This window comes from Lytechinus pictus, chromosome 16, assembly GCF_037042905.1.
Source record: "Lytechinus pictus isolate F3 Inbred chromosome 16, Lp3.0, whole genome shotgun sequence".
In the NCBI taxonomy this organism is placed as follows: Eukaryota; Metazoa; Echinodermata; class Echinoidea; order Temnopleuroida; family Toxopneustidae; genus Lytechinus; species Lytechinus pictus.
In genome coordinates, this window is record NC_087260.1 from 11,683,693 (window position 1) to 11,704,966 (window position 21,274).

The window sequence follows — 21,274 nt, forward strand, 5'->3', positions numbered from 1 at the left end:
TCATATTCAATTTGTATTAGCATGCAATGGGCTTTTCAAATCATTTGAACAATATACAAGTGCACAAGTTAATCGCATAACAAAAACGACATAAACATGCATTCCTCTTGATTATTCTACTATTTATACTGCATTTTTCTCATTCTACACCAAGTGTAGGTCCTTTCATAAAACCAAAATCATATTTTTTAGCAAAAACAGTATACCATTCTTATTCCAATAGGAACAAGACAGACAATATCAAATATCAATAAGCAATAATCATTGATTATCTTTAATTAACAAATTCGTTCTAGTGCCCCTTAATACGGAGCTCAGCGTTTGATCATAAAGCTGATTTCTAGGATTCATTGCATTGATGACTGTGTATGATCAATCGTAAAAAAATCAACCCATGATCAACTGCTGAGGTTTTATGTTATACATATAGAAAACAATTTTTCTGAATAAAAGTCAGCACTTCATTTACAATTTTATTGACAATACATTACATAATGCACCACATTTTTTTTCTTGAAAACAGTACACATTACAGTACAATACTTTTAGAATTTTTGTGCATAGTCCAAATAAGTAAGACATTAAGGATTAAAACTTCTAACTCAGCCTAAGACTCTTATAAGATTTCTAACTTTTCTGGGAAATATCCAAGATATAAAACTGTGTCAAGTTCAATAGGAAGGCTAAATACTTTATAATAACTCACACACATATTTTATTTTTATTTCATTAAATCACTGCGAACTCTAGGCCCTGATTTTTCAGCAAGTTTTCATAAATATTTTGTTGAATAAATTAGCAAATATTTCTTTAAAATCCAAAACTCCAGCAGAATTATCTCTTCAGAGATGACAATTATTTTTGCTTCCTCACTCCTCATTCTTGCTAATATATTACCCAAAAAAATCCATATTAATATAGACTACCATATCCAAAACCTGTCTCTTTTTAAATACTTTTTAAGAAATGGTGTAGAATTTCAGGAAATGTATGATTTTTCTTTGAAAGAAAATACAATTCAGAAGAGGAAACACAAAATGCCATTCCTCCCATTGTTAACTTTTCAACCAAGCAGAAGGCAAGCTTTTTTATGGTGAACCTCCCCCCTTCCCCAAAAATATTAAGACTAATAAGCCTGTTCACGGTTGTAAACTGCGCACGAGCAGAAAAAGGTCATTGGAGACCACCATGAAGGTGGCTTTCGAATTCACCGACATAGGCATTTCTGATTTGATGATTATTCATGTATTCCTTTCAAAATATTTATCACATCCAAGCTGAAGAGTAATAAATAGAGCCTTCATAATCACTGGTATTTGACAGTAGCCTAAACAATAGTCAAATGTGCCATAGGCAGACAATAAAACAGATTTCCAAACTTTATCCCTGATGTACTATTCTAGTCACCTGGTCTATACAATGCCTTTTGTTCTTAGAATTTGAATACTCTACCGGTAAAGCTTATGCAACATCTACATTTGAAATTGATAGTGCTTATCCTAATGAAAAATCACAAAGGTCATTGGAGAAAAGTTGATCATGAGCTAACCGTGAACTGGCTTATTATAATGTGACATACAAACCAAACCTACATGTATCCAGACTTATGAATGTAACATATAAAACCAAAATATTAAGAATAACCATAATGTGAAAAAAAAACAAAAAAAATCATGACTAACAATAATGTGAAATATAAAACTAAAAACAGTGAGACTAATAATAATTATTAATAATGTGAAATATAAAACAAAAATTTTGAGGATAAGAATAACGTGATATAAAACAACAATGACAATGAGCTGAATGGCATCTCTATTGCAAATGAGATTCATTATTCCACAATCATGAAATGAAAGACATAAATAAAAGATATAAAGTAAAATAAGTGCTAAAATATAGTACTTTCATGACCTTAATAAGATGATGATGATGATAATAATGATGAAAATAATAATAATAATAATAATAATACTACTAATAATAATTATAATGAAATTGAAAGGTTTATGATCCCCATATAGGAAAATTATAGTTCAACAAAAACAGTCACATTTGCAAATGTAAAGAAGTTTACAAATGATATCAATTACATTTAGCAGATACCTATATAATCAACTAACTTTAAACACAAACAAGGTTAACGTCTAACAACAGTAAATGAATTATATCTCAGCATACATTCAATGATTAAAAAAGAAGCCATGATCATGAACCATTATATAACAAAATAAATAAAGTTTACAAATGTTACACTTAACTCTTTGTGAAAATGACCCCAGAAAAGATGGGGTAAATATCACCCCCCTAATAAGTATGCAGCAGTAAAAATACAAGATATTTCAGGAAAGGTCCTGATCTTTACAGCACCGTGTATGGCACAAAATGTGAGTTATATTCAGCTAACTTATTACAAATTATTTCAAAAGAGACGTCACAGAATTCAGCCATTGTTAACTTTTAACTCCATAAATAAACCCTGTGTGAACATAATGTACACGAAAACTATTGCACCTCTAACATTAATAAGAGTAAGAGTTAATTTCATAGAATTGCTGATGATGTAAGTTTATTATTAAATAACATTACAGAATATCAACTTATTCTCAGTGGTGTTTATATTTCTGATCAGGAATGCAGCATCAAAATAGAGGTCTAAGAGTTGATTCACGTTTTAAGCTGCCAGTACCAGTGAATATAACTTCGCAATATGTTTTTGTACGAGGATTTCAACTAGATGAGTTTAATAGTGTAAGGTGGGCCGGGGGGGGGGGGTGAAAATCCCATATTTAAAAAAAAACATTCTGCTTACTGTAAGAAATACTTTTTAAAAACTTTTTTTACAAAAGGCAACTAAACAAACCAAAAAAAAGCGCTATTCTTTTTAAGATACTGTGATACACCCCATGTGTGCAAGTACAATGATAAATAATAATATCAATAATATGCAACATTTATATACATGTAGCGCTTCATACAAATGTTTTAAGCACTTCATACTATTACACCAGCTTTAGCACAGCTACCCTGATCAGGTGCTTGAGCATTCAAGGAATTCCTTCCTACCAGATTTCTATTAGATTTTTACTACTCCTGGGTGGAGAGTGGCAAAGTTAGATTAACACCTTGCCAAATGACGCGAGTGCTGCAGTGGGATTTGATCATTTGAACCCCGGACCTTGTGATTTAAAGTCCGGAGACTCATCCACTGAGCCACAACACTTCCAACTACACACTACCGACAGTCAAATCTACATAGGGATAGTTTCATAAGAATACTTTTCACAATATTTCTTTCCCTTTTACTTGAAACTTATATTCATGGATTTCTACATTATTTAGATTTCACTTGCAGCAGATGCCACATCATCTGAAATTGACAAACTTGTATTTGCAACGGTAAAAGATTGGAAATCCTCACTAATGATCACTTAAAGGTACAGTGTGCATAATAGAATATGTAAATTTGCTAGCATAGCACCTAAGACTTATTTGTCAGAAGTCTCTAGGCACTCTATACGTACAGTAATGCACCATTATTACCCTAACTTTAGCAGAGAAGCTGATTTACGCACACTGCATTTCAGGAAATTAATTCCTGCCAGGTACCCATTTACCTCCCCTGGGTTGAGTGCAGCACAATATGGATGAATTTCTTGCTGAAGGAAAATGACACCTGGAGTAGGATTTGAACCTGCGACCCTCTGATTAAGGGACAGAAGTCAGAACCACTACACCATGTGACAGTGATATGTACTAGTAGTAAAAAAATATATCCTGAAGAAACCCAAGATCGTTCACACATGACTAATCATGTTCTCACTTTTCAAACATTGAGAATGAAAAAGCAAAGTAAATTTACATAATTCTCTTTGGAGGAGTTATATAATGTCATAGAAACACTATTTATATATTCATGCCTACATAGAAAATATTTCCATAAATAGATACATGTACATGTATTGTACAAATGTTAATTACACAAAACTTACAGTTTTCATAATTGTATCCACTAACTAACATTATAAATGTTAGAAAGGCCCTCAGCCAAATCATTCAAAAGCAGTAGCATCCTCCTTCAATATTGAAGAACACATAATCATATTTTAAAGATTTAGATAAAAAATTGGCAGAGAAGGCACATAAATCATTGTCAAGTTGCATCATTCATCATAATTATTAAGAAATACATCATACATTCACACATGTAGATGGCAGCAGAGGCACAGAAATGATGACCAAGTGCTGTAACATTTTCTGTTACAGTATCAATATTACCATAATTTTACTGTTAGAATACAGTTATTCTGTCTATCATTATCTATCAGCACCGTCTATGAACATAACCTTTCCCTCACCTTAACTTCTCTCATCAAGAATACACAAAAAAAAAATTGCTACATTTGGTCATACTTTCAACATGGAAATGACACCCAGAACATTCTTCAAGACATTTTTCGATATTACACCTGTAAATCTGAATTTCTTCTGAATACTTGTACCATTTAAATAATGATACTTGTACCATTTAAATAATGATAACCACGTCTATGGAATGTGGTCATTATACCTCGGCAAGCATCTTTCGGTTGCAATTTCAAACCAATAGACAAGGTGTCGTGATACTACAGACATTAGGTGATTTCAAGTTCAGAGTTAACCTTTTGGTGTTGGTGTTTGGTCAATTTTAACACGAGTACAACACAAAACATAAAATGAAGATGCTCCTGAAAAGTCACCCACTTGGTGTTGAGCTGTCAATATTGCGATCCGGATTATTTGTGTAAACTCAGAATAAGTTTTGAAGCTTGGAAACGCGATCAAATTGTGCTTCCGACCCAAACACCCTACTTGAAATCACCCAATACAAACCAATCCACTTGCAGGTACAATGCGCTGCAAACACTAAATCCAGCTGATCCGCCACTGAAATGGGATTCATCCACAATTTACATGGATGTACAGGCGCTAGACTGGTAAAAGAACTTGAAGGCTTTTCGATGAACTGAAAACCTTCAACAAGTTCTTCTGAGCAGCAACCCAATCCATCACCGGCTTCATCATGATGTCATCTTTCTACGTAATTCACAAAGTGAAAGATAATTGATAGATCATCATGCCTTCACAGATACAATACGATGAACACAACACTCCACCTGTATGTAGGGACAGTGATTTTCCGTTTCAAAAAATTGCCTTTTCCGTTTCAGAAAATCTCAAATTCCGTTTCAGCATGTCAGAAAACGGAAATTCCATTTCCCCATAGACTTTGTACACACGGAAAAGTGACAATTCCGTTTACACATTGAATAGCAAAATCACAACACGTACACTCGCACTGGTCAAAATTTGTATCTGCTACTGTACCAACAACACAATAGAATCCGTTCTAATCGGATCTATGCGGGTGCATAAAATATTTTTACAAACCCATTTAGCATGCATACATCCTCACCTTTCACATTATTAGCATTATTTCACGGTGAAATGATATTTTATCGATAATTTTGGGGTTTTTGGACATCGTTATCATCAGTCAACAGCTTTTGCCAATCCGCCATCTTGGATGTTAAGTCCACGATATCGTGCTGTTACATCTTCAAACGTAGAGGGCAGCAACACACGACCGTGTAGTAGAACGATATGTGTGCATGTGAAGCCCAACCCGGCCGGCCGGGTACGGTACGGGTGAGGGGTACAATCGAGTGTGCTGATGTCGAGTGCAGTCACGATGTGTGAATTGTCATGATAGTAGCGAAGTGAGATCGTGTTTTCTGGGGTTTTGTGGCCATTTAATATTCTCATTTTGTTGTGATTTTGGAGTAATTTCTGTTGCTATTCTGTGTATTTTGAGGGAAAATACTTTTTCCGTGATTTTCCGTTTGAAATGCCACTTTCCGTTTAAAAAGCCCATTTCCGTGAATTCCGTCCGTTTTCCGCGATCGCGGAAAATCACTGTCCCTATGTATGTACCGCCTCACCATTGCTATAGATTGGCATTCATAATCGATGCACATGTGAAGATGCTAGATGGGGGAAGGCACTTGAAGGCTATTTGCTGAACCGAACACCTCGGCGAGTTCTTTCTGGGCAGCGACGGCCTCCATCATCGATTTGAATATAGAGTTTGGTTTGTTCATCAGAGCGCTAGGACGATCAAACTCGGCAATCTGGAAGAAATTATAACAATGAGAGAAAACATTTTTTTTCTACAATCATTAAATTTACCTGTTATGAGTAAGCTTTCACCATCAACATCATCATCATCATCATCATCATCATCATCACCATCATCGTCATCATCACCATCATCATTATCATCATCATCACCGTTTGCACCATCACCATCATCATCATTGTTATATATAAGAAGAATTGTAAGAGCAATTACATTCATTTATTTTCTCTTAAAGGATATTCATAGCATAGAATGATTAAGAACATTCCAGAATGTCTCATTAAAGCTTTGTTTATAGGCATGTCTATTTAATAGGCTGAATAATCTGTTATTTATGGAATGTAGACAATAGACTAGTGGCAGTGAAAAGAATAGGCTTAGCTATTTTGTTTACCTTGTTAATTTCACTGAGGTCATTCAAGAGGCGTCTAAAATTACACTGCTCTAGAAATTGGCAGAATGTTCTTTTTGTAGACAATACTAAAAGCTTCCAGAATAGTGAATACTACAAGCTTCCAGAATAGTGAATAATTTATATATAAGCTGGCAGTTTCTTCAAGGAGAATATCATGTCAGATCCAAACTCAGAGTTTCACACCAGACTTTATGTCAAGAGCATAGTTTATTTCCACCTGGAATACAACATTTATCTTCTGTGGAATTATTTGCACGCCATCAATGAACTGTTTGCAGTTTTTTTGAGAGAGGAAATTCTCAGTTCTCATCGAGATCATCAACCTGTTTTAATGAATGCTTTTCAAGCCATGGATTGCTGAAATTGACTGTTAATCATCATCAACATCGTCTTCACGGACATTTCAACTCGTTACAGTGACTCTTGGTATTAATCGTGCTTCAACATCAATTTCATCATCGCTGTCATTGTGAACTTTAATTTAAGGAAACTTCACCAACCAACTTGGATTTTATCTGAATTAAATAAATACTGGACATCATAACTTTGGATTGCACATCTGACACTTCAAGAGGTGTAAGATTATTATTATTCTTGATTTGTTTGTGTATGGTTAGTTATTTCCTGTAATAAAAAAAAAAAGAAAACTAAATTTTCATTGTTATTTGTTGCAGTATCGTAACATCATCATCATCATCACCATCACAACCATCATCATCATCATCACCACCATCATCAACATCATCATCATCATCATCACCATCACTACCATCATCATTATCATCACTACTACCAATATTTGCCTTCCTAATGATCATTAGTGCAGAAGATTTTTCTTATAATAAATTAAGAAACTCAAACTGAATGAATAACAATCTTTATGACTTGATTATCATCCTCCTCCTCCTCATCATCACCACAGTCCTACCTTTCCATCGTCCATGACGAGTATGCGATGCGAATCAACAATGGTGTTGAGACGATGCGCTATGGTGAGCATAGTACAGTCACGGAAGGCTTCCCTTATGGTAGCTTGGATGAGAGTGTCCGTCTCACTGTCAATAGCTGCTGTAGCTTCGTCTAAAAACAGGATCTACAGTAGAAGAAAATGAGCAAAATAAAAATACAGTTCTGTTTAACTGGAGGAAGAAGAGCTAGAATGTACATGTATGTACCTCAGTAAGGAAATCACAAAGATCGTATTCAAACATTCATCAGTTTCATGGCTTTCCATTGTTACTTGAGACCAAACTTTAAATCAAACCCTAATTCAGAATACAAGCCTGTATGGAAGCAATCTACCTGTTGTAGACACATGATGTTATTCATGCTCTACATGTATGCAAGAGTTGTCTTTCTCAAGGGAGACTAGTAAATGGTCTTCTTTTTGCTTACCATCCTATTTTTAAGAAGAGCTCTTTCCAATAACACAAGTTGTCTTTCTTATACTAAAAGAGACTGGTAAATAATCACTTCTCAGCTCACCTTGCAATTTCTCAGCAAAACTCTTTTTATAAACATGAATTATACTGAGACTGGTAACTAATCACTTCTCAGCTTACCTTACTATTTCTAAGAAGAGCTCTTTCCAATAACACAAGTTGTCTTTCTTATACTAAAAGAGACTGGTAACTAATCACTTCTCAGCTCAACTTACTGTTTCTAAGCAAAACTATTTTCATAAACATAAATTATCTCCTACTGAGAGAGACTGGTACCTAATTACTTCTCAGCTTACCTTACTATTTCTAAGAAGCGCTCTTGCCATGCACATGAGTTGTCTTTCCCCAACTGAGAAATTTTCACCATTCTCAATCACTGGAGCCATTAGCTGATGGTCTAGTTTGGATATCTGTATAAGAAAGTTAAAAAAAAAGGAGCAAGTCTCAGTAATTTTCACTCCAAGGAGCTTTGGTGTATAACAGTGCAGTTGAATATGTTGATAATAATAATAATAGTACATTTCTTAAAAACGCATAACACCTACAGGTCTCTATGCGCGATTGACTAAATCAAACATTCTGAAAGAGGTGGGTTTTTAATTGAACTTTGAATTTCTCAAGCTGGGTAATATTTCTTAATGTCGGTGGTAGAGAATTCCATAGTGCTGGTGCAGCTTTCTGGAAAGCCCGATCCCCATATGATTTGGTCTTGACAGTAATTACAGAGAGAAGATTTTGTGAGCCAGAACGGAGATTACGCTTGGGTTTATGAATCTGGACAAGTACTTGAAGATAAGCAGGGGCAATACCATGAATACATTTGAATGTTAATATGAGAAGTTTATATTTGATCCTTGATCGAATGGGTAGCCAGTGAAGGTCAGATAAAATAGGGGTGATGTGTTCAAATTTTCCTTTTCGAGTTATAAGTCTTGCAGCAGAATTTTGGATGTGTTGTAATTTATCAAGAAGCGATTCCTGTATTCCGAATAGTAAACTATTATTATTATCTAAGTGACTTAAGATGAAGGCATGTACTAACTTTTCTGTTGTTTTCCTATCAAGATATTTTCTCATTTTCCCAATTTTGTGTAACCCAATTGCAGCAGCCCTACAAATATTGTTAACATGGGACTTCATTCCTAGTTCATTCTCGACAATTACCCCTAGATCCCGTGCCTTGGAGACTGGCTGAATGATAGAACCAGCAACATTCAGAGTTGAGACATCATATGAGTTCCTGTGACGAGACGTTATGTGCAAGATACAATTATACCTATGTATTTTACATAGTCTTACATCCGGGCATCTGAGGACCCATAGAAAGAGATCACGTCATATTGTTGAACGCAACAAAAATATATGTCATAATGTCAATGAAAACAAGACAACACTGGATACGCGACCGACACAATTGTGAAGCTCAGAACCCCTGATATACATGTAAGCATGACACAATAGAACCATGTTCTTACCATCCAATATATTGCCCTATAAAGAAGCATATTGCCTTCGTCTAAAGACTCAGGCAATGTGATTCTCTTGCAGGCAATATATTTGATGTTCCCATCAAGGCCAGTTAATATTACATAATCATCATTACTATCATCGTAAATTAGAAACAATGCTGTTTGTGTATCAGAGCATTCTATAGGGGCACTCACACCTGTAGAAGCGTCGTGGTGTAGCGGTTCTGACTCTCGCCTTGTAATCAGAGGGTCGTGTGTTCGAATCCCACCATGGCCTAGCGTCCTTTGGCAAGGCGTTAATCCACACTTTGCCACTCTCCACCCAGGTGTTCAATGGGTACCCGGTAGGATGTGAAAGCCTATATGTAGTATGCCTAGCAATTGAGTCTTGGAAATCTTATTGGAATGCTCCCCAGGGAGTGGAGAAGGTGCATACATTGTATGCAGGCATGCAAGGATCCGATGACCGGGGTAATAATATGTCTGTAAAGCGCTTAGAGACGTCGTTCCGATGTTTTAAGCGCTATATAAATGCAGAATATTATTATTATAAAGCAAGAAATAATATGACACATACCGTATCCTTCATATGAGTCCTCTCTAAAGCTCTCCATATACTATCATCTGAATGTTCATCAAATGGATCCAAGTTGTACCTTGATAGTGGAAGGAAATAGAACATACATGTAAGGATATACGGGCCCTGTCTTGCAAAGAGTTGGGATTGATCCGATCAACCACAACTATGGCAAACAAGCAACACACATAATGCATCTTTCCGCAAAATGCTGTGTAAATATGATGTATATTCATATATTTTCTTGTCAATACAGTGTGCTCCATTTTGTTTACCAAAGACATTATGCAAATTCCGGGTATAATAAAATTATGACATTGATGGACTTCCATATAGTTGAGGTTGATTGGATCAATTGTAACTCTTTGAAGGTGTTGACAAGAAAACCCAAAAGACATGATAGATCCTCGACTGCTCGCAGTTAAAGACATTTATGCTTCCGGCAATGATAAACCCCAAATATAGTAAATACACAGCTTCAACATTTTTCCAATAAAGACCTTCATGACCCCGAAAGCAGATCAGAACTAATATTTGAGCCAAGTTTTGTTAGTGATCCTTAAAACATTTCTTTCATTATTGTGAGAAAGAAATACTCTATAAAGTACACTATAACACCCATTGTGAACTTTGACCTTTTGATTTTTTCTATGTTAGAATAACAGAAAGCAATAGAAAATTATATCCTGAAAAAGAAATGAAAATAATAGACAGTTCAGTTTCATGAAACATTATAAAATGTATCCAGTAAAGCACATTTTCATTTCATATCCTCCACATCATATTTGTTTTTAGAGCACAAAGATTCAAACTTGTAATGAAATTAAATATAAAGTCACATGCACTCTTGAGGGGATTTATCAAAACTTAAGTTGGCTTTGATCCTGACATATATCATCACCATGGTATCACATATAGATGAACCTGTACAAAGTGGGCAGGCATGATATACTAATGTGTGGCTTAATTGGCTTTAATCATTTCGTTAACTGGAGAGAGGGGAAGTCAATCAAATCCGCCCCCGACAAATTTTGTAATGACCCTGCACAATTTTTTTTTTACTGCACCCCCACTGCCTTTTTATTTTTAAGTCTTGCACATTATCGATGCCCGGGTGCACAGTTCCAAACTTACCCAACATTTTGTAAGGGCACATCAGATTAAAAAAATTGCTCAAAAACATGATTTTTTAAAACAAAGGCAATTGTCTTCTCAACCAAGAATCACAATTCTATGGCTTAATATGCTTTAATCATTTAACCCCAATACATATAACTACTGTGGTGACACATTAAGATGAAGATGTAAAATGTAGAAATATGTCTGGCTTACTTACCTGACAGTTCCTATAAACAGGACGGGATCTTGCGGTATGATGGAGATCTTTGATCTGAGATCTCGTAATCCCATCTTACAGATATCTCTCTTATCAATAAACATGCTTCCTCCGCACGGCTCAGCAAGGCGGTAAAGAGCGACACCAAGGGATGACTTGCCTAAAAAATCATAATTTGGAACATAAATTTATGAAGAGCCTTGTCAAAATGTCAAAATATACTTATCAAATAAAATTAAGTATTTGATCCAAGATCTCTTTTTCCCATTTTACAGATATCTTTCCTATCTATATGCTTCCTTCAGATGGCTCAGCTCAGCGGTAAAATGCAAGAACAAAATACGACTTGCCTGGAAAATAACGATACCGGTTACCTTGGTTCAGGGGGAAATAGACTTTTTTTTTTCAGGCCGAGTCTGGCTCGGACCTACATGTATCACCGTGGATAAACCGCACCCCCGACATTTGCTTCTATCCCCACGAGGAAAAGGTGCGGTTAATAGACCGTTACGGTAATCAAAACTTATATTCATGAAGTGCCTTGTAAAAATATCAAATATACATGTATACATCTTAAGTAATAATTAAGTACTTGAAAAGATAAGAAATGGAATTTGAGAACATAAATACATGTAGAGTGTGACTATTAAAACAGAAGCGTGTTTAATATGATTACAAATGCTGAGCCAAAGAACAAGAGCTCCAATATATAACTCATTAAACTCCTAAAATGATCATATTTCATAGGTTTGATCAGTCTCAAGCGATCATCAGCAGGCATTATGCAACATCGAAAGGCAGACTATCCCATCGATATAATGGCAGTCATGGTTTTCCAATCTCCTGAACAATGAACTTTTATGAATACAAGGTTTGATCCTGCCATCCCAGTAATAATAAAAATCCTCCGGCCAGTAAGTAATCACTCTTACCTGAGCCCGTCCTTCCCACGATGCCGATCTTCTCTCGCGGCTTCACATAAAACGTCACGCCTTTCAGCACAAGGGGCAAGTTGTCACGGTAACGTAACTTTACCCTTCGGAATGTGATACGACCATGGTCCGGCCAGTTCTCAGGGGGCTCTTGTCCAGCGATGGTAGGGGCCACTTCTCTTGGTAATTTCTGTTAAAATGAATTATGTCGCTGGGCTGGTAAAATCTCATATCTCAAAATAAAAATCATTGCAAAGATAGCAACTTCATGAAAATATTGTCTGATAACAGTCTGCTAATTCCTGCAAAACTCTTTCTATGTGAGAGGAAATTGTCACTTTATATTTTACTGGTAACTTTAAGATCAAGCTTTTTTTCTGAGCTGCTCAATTTTTCTTTTTAAACTTTTCGATGCAAGGTTTTAAACAGCCAAGCAACGATGTGTTGCTTCCGTCAATATAAAGATGTATAGTTCACTTTCTGTATATTCAGTATTATTCCGATTATTATAATTTTTGGCAATGTTAAGAGTTACATGGAAGATTTCATATTCATTGATTCCCGATCCTGTATACTGCATATGCCAAATATTTCACACACAGGAATGATACTTAAAAAAAAATATCTGAGAAATCCCTCTCCTACAATGATCACTGCAAGGCATTTTAGACCTCTTTTGTTTGTTTGTTTAATCATCTTATAATTCTAGAACCAATAGATGTTCAGTAATAATGTTAATGTGAAATTCTTTGGCCAAAAAACTGTTGTTTCTCTTTTTAAATCAGAAAATCTTGGTATCTTTAATTGGTCAGAAAACAATGAAGATTTTACAGAATATACATCTTCTACACCTAAATGTATCAAGAGTATATTATATAAACTTGTGTGCGCAATATAATGTATGTAACAATACCAAGCCACTACTAAATGCAATACAGTGCGTCCCAGAAAATACAAAACCAAGATTTATCGATGATTTTTCATAACTTAATCACAAATGCAATAGACAAGTGACCTACATGTACCATTGTAAAGCTTAGAATCTCCTCTTTCATCTGAAATTACTATTGTATTTGTGATTAAGTTATGATAAATCATCGATAAATCTCGGTTTCGTTTTTTGTGGGACGCACTGTTTACTGTATCGTAGTAATTGATAATAAAGGACTCACGGTGTAATCAATTATTCTTTGAACGGATGTAAATCTAGCCTCGACTTCAGCAGCCAATCTCAACGTGAACTGGAATATACCTAGGAACTGAAGAATAAAGAAAGAGAAAATGCATAAGATATTGGTCAAGTATGGTTAAGTAGAGAAAAACCCAAGGCTCGTTGGATAAAAGTTACTTGTATGGTACTTTGGTATCCATGGCAACAATGCTCACAGCCAATCAAAATCACAGAGTTCATGAAGTGAAGTAAATTAAAGGAGAAAACTGAGGGCCCTCAAGAAATTTACAATGAATTAAAAGCATTGCAAGTATTACAAATATTTATACAGGAATGACAATTTTTATTTATTATTTGTTTTGGCATCACCAGAGCCTGGAAGGTGAAAAGTGAACTGAATCTCTATGATTGGGGGTGCAGGTGGACAACTACACTGGGGTTTTCCCCTGCTCTTATACAAATAGTGCAGTGGGTTCTTAAGGGGCAAAGTTGGCGACTCTCCTCTACATGGGGCCTCCATTAAATGTCCTATCAGAGGGACAGAGTGTTTCCACTGTAACATGGCATGCATCTATAGACATGTTTACACACAACACAGGCTTCAGTCATCCACCCGGGATGGACTTGAACCTAAGAAGTTTGGTTCAGTAGGCAGACGCTTTACTGACTGATGTAACTTGCTCCCTAGTAACAAAATAGTTTTGACCAAGAAATTACGGGCCAATTTTTACCTGCATAGTAAAGGTTAGAGCCAGCCCTGCCAGGCCGGGTGGTATACTGCCATGGCTAAGGACAATAGAGGTCGCCGTCAGGCATCCCAGCAGGCTCGTCATGACGTCAAAGCGAGTCGCAAGCCACCGATTGGCCAACATGAAGAGCATCATAGGCACGGAGTGTTTGTCCAATTGCTTCTCAAACCTAGACGGTGAACAAGAGTTTGAAAGCGATATTCAATATTAAGGCAATGGAAGATTATCACTAGTGTAATATGTGAGGAAATGAATTAGTGCAGATATCAATATGGAAAGAATGAAAACTTATAATACAATAAAGATAAAAGGAAAAGAAAATTACATGAAGTGCTGTTACATGAAGAAATAAATACTTAAAGGTGCAAATATCCCAGAAACCTATCCAACAATGTGTGAGGTTTTAAGCAAGGAATCACAATCACAATCCTTTGTGATACGATTTCAAAGAAAATGTAAAAGCATTTTATATGAACATTCCAACCTTCAGGACGTTCAAAGTACTGAAGTGGTACATGTATGTATACTAACTTGAAATTCGGGTCTGGTTTGAGCCTTCGTGTAGGAATAATAGCAAATTAATACTGTATCATAATGACATCATCAGCTGAGATTTGAATCCTATGAAGACTTTACTCAGACTAGCAAAGTGAGTCTGATTTTAGTATTCCTAGCACTATGTCGAACTTCAAACAAAATTATTTTACTTCTTGGAATTTTGGCTTTAGGAGCAAGACTGATATGTCTAAAATAAACATTTCAAGAAAAAATATTGTTCTCACTTCTGAATAAACTCATCTCTCTTCTCGTAGGCATGGATGGTGGAGAGACTGTGCATCGTCGTGGTAACGTGCGAGAACCAAGGCGAGCGAAGCGTGTTGTCCAGCATCTTGATGTTCCGCAGACCGGGCCGATAGAAACGGTTTAGACCGGTAAAGAAGATGACCACTACCACCACGCCCACAAGAAACCACGGTAAGATGTAGATAACGGTCAAAAGGTTGAAGAGGACGAAGATGCCGTTTTGGAGGAAGGACTCCATGACGAATGGAAGACGAATATCAGCTGGAAGAAAATAGAAGTTAAAGAGAAGATTCATCATCATTTAGTCTAATAATTGCCATATCATGTAGCACCATCATATCATTTTCATTTCATTTCACTTCCTTATATATCAAATATAATTCAAGTGTCAAGTGACATAGTATGCATTGTACAATGTAAAACATTGAACTTAAAGGACAAGTCCACCCCACCAAAAAGTTAATTTTAAAAGAAGGAGAAAAATCCAACAAGCAAAACACTGAAAATTTCATCAAAATCGGATGTAAAATAAGAAAGTTATGACATTTTAAAATTTTGCTTAATTTCACAAAAACAGTTATATACACATCCTGGACGGTATGCAAATTGGCAGACTGATGACGTCACCCACTCACTATTTCTTTTGTATTTTATTATATGAAATACGAACAATTCTAATTTTCTCCCCATTGTCTTGTGAAACAAGATTTTATTACTCCCTGAACATGTGGAATTACCATTATTTTAACAGTTTATGGGTAAGTCAAGTTGGTCCTTATTGTAAAATCTGTAATAATTGAAATATTGTATAATTCAAACAATAAAAAACAAAAGAAATAGTGAGTGATGGACATCATCGACTCTCTCATTTGCATATCGCCGAGTTGTGCGTTTAACTGTTTTATGAAAAATAAGCGAAACTTAAAAACGTCATAACTTTCTTATTTTACATCCGATTTTGATGAAATTTGCAGCGTTATGTTCGTTTTATTTTTCTCTATTGATTGACCTTTAAGTTAGCAATGGGTTCATAATGTACAATCGGCAGCTTATATAACAGGTTGGGTATGGAGGGGACTGCTGAAAAGCTGGGCTTGTCAAGACCCATTTCATCTATTACCAAACGTGGTATTATTTTCATACGGTCCAATCCTTAATTTGTCTATTTCCAGTCTTATATGGTCGTTTTGCCAAAACGCCACTTACGAGGCATCGAAAGAAATGAATTCCAATTTTAATTTCAATTCAATTTCAGCCCCCCCCCATCAAATCAATCTTAAAGGGGAATCCAGCCCTGGCCATAATATGTTGTGTTTGAAAGGAGAAAAATAAATAAAACAGAATGGTAAAAGTTTGAAAGAAATCGGACAAGCAATAAAGTTATGGCTGTTTCAAAATTGAGATCTCTAAGAGTATGTAGATTTCAAATTGGCAACTGGGTAAGTAAATTATGACAAGAGGCAAGGACAACTTTTCCATAGGCCATGTACTTTATTATCAGTGATTTGTGGTTTTCTCCCAAGTACCCATTCCCCTGGGGCTGTAATCTAAATATAGCCTAGGCAGTATGTTGTTTTATGTCCTCATGAAAGAAAAATATAATTTGAAATAAAACTTTTGAAAAAAAATGTAATTTTAGTCATTTTATGTATTGGAGTACATGGAAGAGTAGTCCTTGCCTTACATCACTTTGACATCACATATGTTGCCAATTTGAAATATCCATAGGTATAGTAATTACCAATATTCACAACTTTTAAAAATTCATAACTTTCTTGTTGTTTGTCCGATATTGTTCAAACTTTCACATATCAACTTGTCTGATTTTTTTTTTCCTCTCAAAGCAAATTTTTATTTGGGTTGGATTCCCCTTTAATTCTTACAATGGACTGCAAATTTGCAATTGCTTGCATGACCCCATCTTATGGAGGGTTGCAGAAGATTGACATCAAACCTGAAGTATAATATCATCATCATCAATCATCAATCCAAAGTTATAAATCTGGTATTGTCTCAATGAACGGGGACGACCGAATTCACTTCACACTCACATCAATCGCCCTTAAAGCAGATACGAACCCATAGCGCCATCTCAAGTCCTCAACTACTCGTACCTGGCCAGTGTCCTGACCCATAATGCTAGTGTAGTCTAGTAATATAAACCCACTTGAATGATAACATGCTAATTAACTACTCAATACATTTATACCGCAATAATTATGTTACAAGTAGCAAAACAATTACTATTCCTCTCAAAACAGTTCAGTTTCTCTGCACAAAATACAATTATAGGTCAATTTATTCTCTGTAATATTAGTAGATATCTGAAAACGTATATTTTAAGACTATGTATTTATAACACACAGTCAATGAGAGACCACACACAGTTCACTACCCATTTAATACCTCCTCCCAATTGGTTTAAATTTGTGTAGTTAAGAGAAAAGGATTTTAAACTCATTTGCAGTTTAAGTTTGACTTAAGTCTATTAAAAGATCTTTGTCACATGAGGCCATAGTGGGGGCGTCGTGGTCTAGTGGTAACGAATCTCGTCTTTCAATGAGAGGGTCGCAGGTTCGATTCCTAACCATGGTGTGGTTTCCATCAGTAAGAAATTGATCCACATTGTGCTGCACTCAACCCAGGTGAGGTGAATGGGTACCCGGCAGGATTAATTCCTTGAATGCACCAAGCGCCTTTAGCAGCTGGAGCTAAAGCCGGGGTAATATATAGTGCGCCATTGAATAGGAAACTAGATAAATCGGCGCCTCATAAATGCTATATATTATCATTATTATAGTAGTTTGTCTCTTTAATTTGAAAATTGGCTCTGTCTCTCTCTTTCTTTCTCTGTCTATCTGTCTTTGCCTGTCTCTGACTTTCTCTATGTCTCTCTCCTAATCTGACCCACTCTCTTTACCTTCATCAAGGTCTTTAGAGAACCTGTTGAGAATCTGTCCGGATGGTGTTACATCAAAGAAAGACATAGGACTGTGTATGATGTTGAGAAAGACCTTGTTATGAAAATTGGACGATGCTCGCAGAGTGGTCTGAAAATGAATATCAAACAAATAAAAGTGACAAATATAACATATCAGATACTACTTGCCCTTTATGTCTAAGTTTCATGAACTAGATCCATTTACTTTCAAAGTTATGATAACATTTCAAAAACTTAACCTTGGTTAAGATTTCAATGTTAATTCCAAAACACGGTCAGAGTTCATTGACAATTATCATGTGACCTGAATTTTAATGAAAAGATGATCAGTGATACTTGAGAAAGACCTTGTTATGAAAATTGGACGATGCTCGAAGAGTGGTCTGAAAACAAATATAATATGTCAGATACTTCTCGCCCTTTATGTCCAAGTTTCATGAATTGGATCCATAAACTTTCAAAGTTTAATGACATTTCAAAAACTAAACCTTGATTAATCAAGATTTTACTTTGATCTCACTGCTGTCACCATATATGCAGGCGAGACAAAAAGTAATAATTATATCAAATGGTTACTACATGAACTGGGCGTAGATGAACTAGAATTAGACCAGGGGGGTGTTTCACAAAGATTTAAGTATGACTTAGAGTCTCACTTAAATGTCTAGTTGCGCGCGGTATAAAAGGCATGACAGCATTGGTCAGATCATGCCGAGAGGACGCGCACTACTGCGTTGATCTATGTCATTGATCTACATGTACATGTATAAGATCACATGTTGCATATCATCTACGTGTCGGCATTTCAGTGCGACCCAAGTCATAACCAAATCTTGGTGAAACACCCCCCTGATGGGATAAGACCAAAGAAAAGTAGACAAAGTGTGTGTAGACAAAGTGGCAATTTGCCCTTTTGTTCCCCTCAGACTTTCTGATACATAATCAATGCGCAAGTCCTTACCTTAACGTATACACAGGCCCGTAAGCAACCAAATAATATGCATCCAAGTACCGAAGCCACATAGACAAGTTGATAGAACCTCAATCGAGGATTGTCGGACACGTTCATATGCAGGTACGGATCAAAATCCTTTCCTATTGTAGAGGCATTCTAGAACAAACAAAGAAACAAACAGATTGAAGTGGTTACCCTGAGTAAATAAGACATTATCATTATCATAATAATAATAATAATAATAATAGGCATCTATATAGCGCCATCTATCTAGAAATATTCTATTCTGAGTCGCGTTGTTATTATTATTACCCCGGCTCTAGCTCGAGCTGCTTTTCAGCGCTCATGCATTCAAGGAATTAATCCTGCCGGGTACACATTCACCTCACCTGGGTTGAGTGCAGCACAATGTGGATAAATTTCTTGCTGAAGGAAATTATGCCATGGCTGGGATTCGAACCCATGAACCTCTGTTTCAAAGTCGGAAGACTAATCCACTGGGCCACAACGCTCCATCATCATTGGTACCCTCCATGTTGATCAATACTTTAGAAGTTGAGAAATTCAATCAGAACAATCAGGAAAAGAAAACAATTCAATCATGTTTTCAAAAATGTGAATATTTCTTTCTAGAATTCCACAACACAAGTAGTTTCGATACCTTACTTTATCCGTATTATTTATTTTGTAATAATCTGTGCTATTGTTTGAACATTTTTTGTGTCATTGTTGCCTTGTAAATGCATCGTCTTGATTTTTAGTAATAAACCATTTATCTATTGTAAACTTCATTTTATCAGACAACAAGCCGATAGTTATGTAAACGTGCAACTTGCAATCTTTTGCAAGCTAAAAGTGATGTCACAGAGAAACAAGTGGAACGCCTCTGGCAGTCTCGCCTGCATTACGCGATTTAATATAGCAGCAGTGCTAACTTTGAAAACTACTATAAAATAATCATTCACAAAAACACCATTCATATAATGACATAATACCACGTTCATTGACCATAAATGACATTTGAACGGTGACTTAAGACTTGTCAACTACACCCATGTCCACATTTCATTCACTCTATCTATAAACTTTCAAAGTTATGATGGCAATTCAACAATTACCCCAACATGGCCTAAGTTTATTGACCTTAACTGACCGTTGACCTTGGTTTTGTGACCTGAAACTCACAGGGGATGTTCAGTGATACTTGATTACTCTTATATCCCAAGTTTTATGAACTAGATGCATAAACTTTCAGAGTTAGGATGGTACAGTAATTCAACAAATACCCCCAACACGGCCAAAGTTCATTGACCTTTAATGACCTTTGACCATGGTCATGTGACCTGAAACTCATACAGGATGTTCAGTGATACTTGATTACTCTTATGTCCAAGTTTTATGAACTAGATCCGTAAACTTTCAGAGTTAGGATGGTAATTTAACAAATACACCCAACACGGCCAAAGTTCATTGACCTTAAATGACCATTGACCATGGTCATGTGACCTGAAACTCGCACATGATGTTCGCTAATACTTGATTAACCTTATGTCCAAGTTTCATGAACTAGATCCATAAATTTTCAAAGTTATGATAGTAATTCAACAAATACCCCCAACTTGACCAAAGTTCATTGACCCTAAATGACCTTTGACCTTGGTCACGTGACCTGAAACTCGAGCAGGATATTCACTAATACTTGATTAACCTTATGCCCAAGTTTCATGAACTAGGTCCATATACTTTCTAAGTTATGATGTCATTTCAAAAACTTAACCTTTGGTTAAGATTTTGAAAATAATTCTCCCAAAATGGTCAAAGTTCATTGACCCTAAATGACCTTTGACCTTGGTCATGTGACCTGAAACTCAGGCAGGATGTTCAGTAATACTTGATTAACCGTATGTCCAAGTTTCATGAACTAGATCCATATACTTTCTAAGTTATGATGTCATTTCAAAAACTTAACCTTAGGTTAAGATTTGATGTTGACGCCGCCGCTGCCGCCGCCGTCGGAAAAGCGGCGCCTACATGTATAGTCTCGCTCTGCTATGCAGGCGAGACAAAAAAGAAGGAATGTTGTAATAAATTTATTACAGGAGCAATGTGAAAGCGCAATGCATTAAGATTTGTGCGCAAATATTGTGCACTTTGCATTTGAATACACAGCAGTGTGCGTTCTATGTGCATGATCTCACCAGTGCCATTTCGTTTTATGTACCACACTCAATTGGGAATTCAAGTGCAACTCTTGGTCAGCATTCTATCTTTGTTAAACACCCTCTAGAGGTATTGTTGATAACAC

General features: G+C 35.9%; 1 protein-coding gene across 1 annotated transcript in view; it reads right to left on the bottom strand.

Moving 5' to 3' along the window:
* Positions 1–4,096: 4,096 nt before the first annotated feature.
* Positions 4,097–21,274, bottom strand: part of LOC129278825 (ATP-binding cassette sub-family C member 5-like) — a 57,376-nt gene continuing 40,198 nt past the window's right edge. Inside the window, exons 18-28 of the mRNA XM_064111150.1 lie at positions 18,976–19,125; positions 17,994–18,123; positions 15,052–15,334; positions 14,252–14,438; positions 13,522–13,608; positions 12,350–12,539; positions 11,418–11,577; positions 10,082–10,160; positions 8,332–8,445; positions 7,522–7,686; positions 4,097–6,170 (exon numbers count right to left, since the gene is read on the bottom strand). Of these exons, the coding sequence (XP_063967220.1) occupies positions 6,027–6,170; positions 7,522–7,686; positions 8,332–8,445; positions 10,082–10,160; positions 11,418–11,577; positions 12,350–12,539; positions 13,522–13,608; positions 14,252–14,438; positions 15,052–15,334; positions 17,994–18,123; positions 18,976–19,125 (1,689 nt within the window). The 3' untranslated portion in view covers positions 4,097–6,026. The remainder of the gene's footprint in view (positions 6,171–7,521; positions 7,687–8,331; positions 8,446–10,081; positions 10,161–11,417; positions 11,578–12,349; positions 12,540–13,521; positions 13,609–14,251; positions 14,439–15,051; positions 15,335–17,993; positions 18,124–18,975; positions 19,126–21,274) is intronic.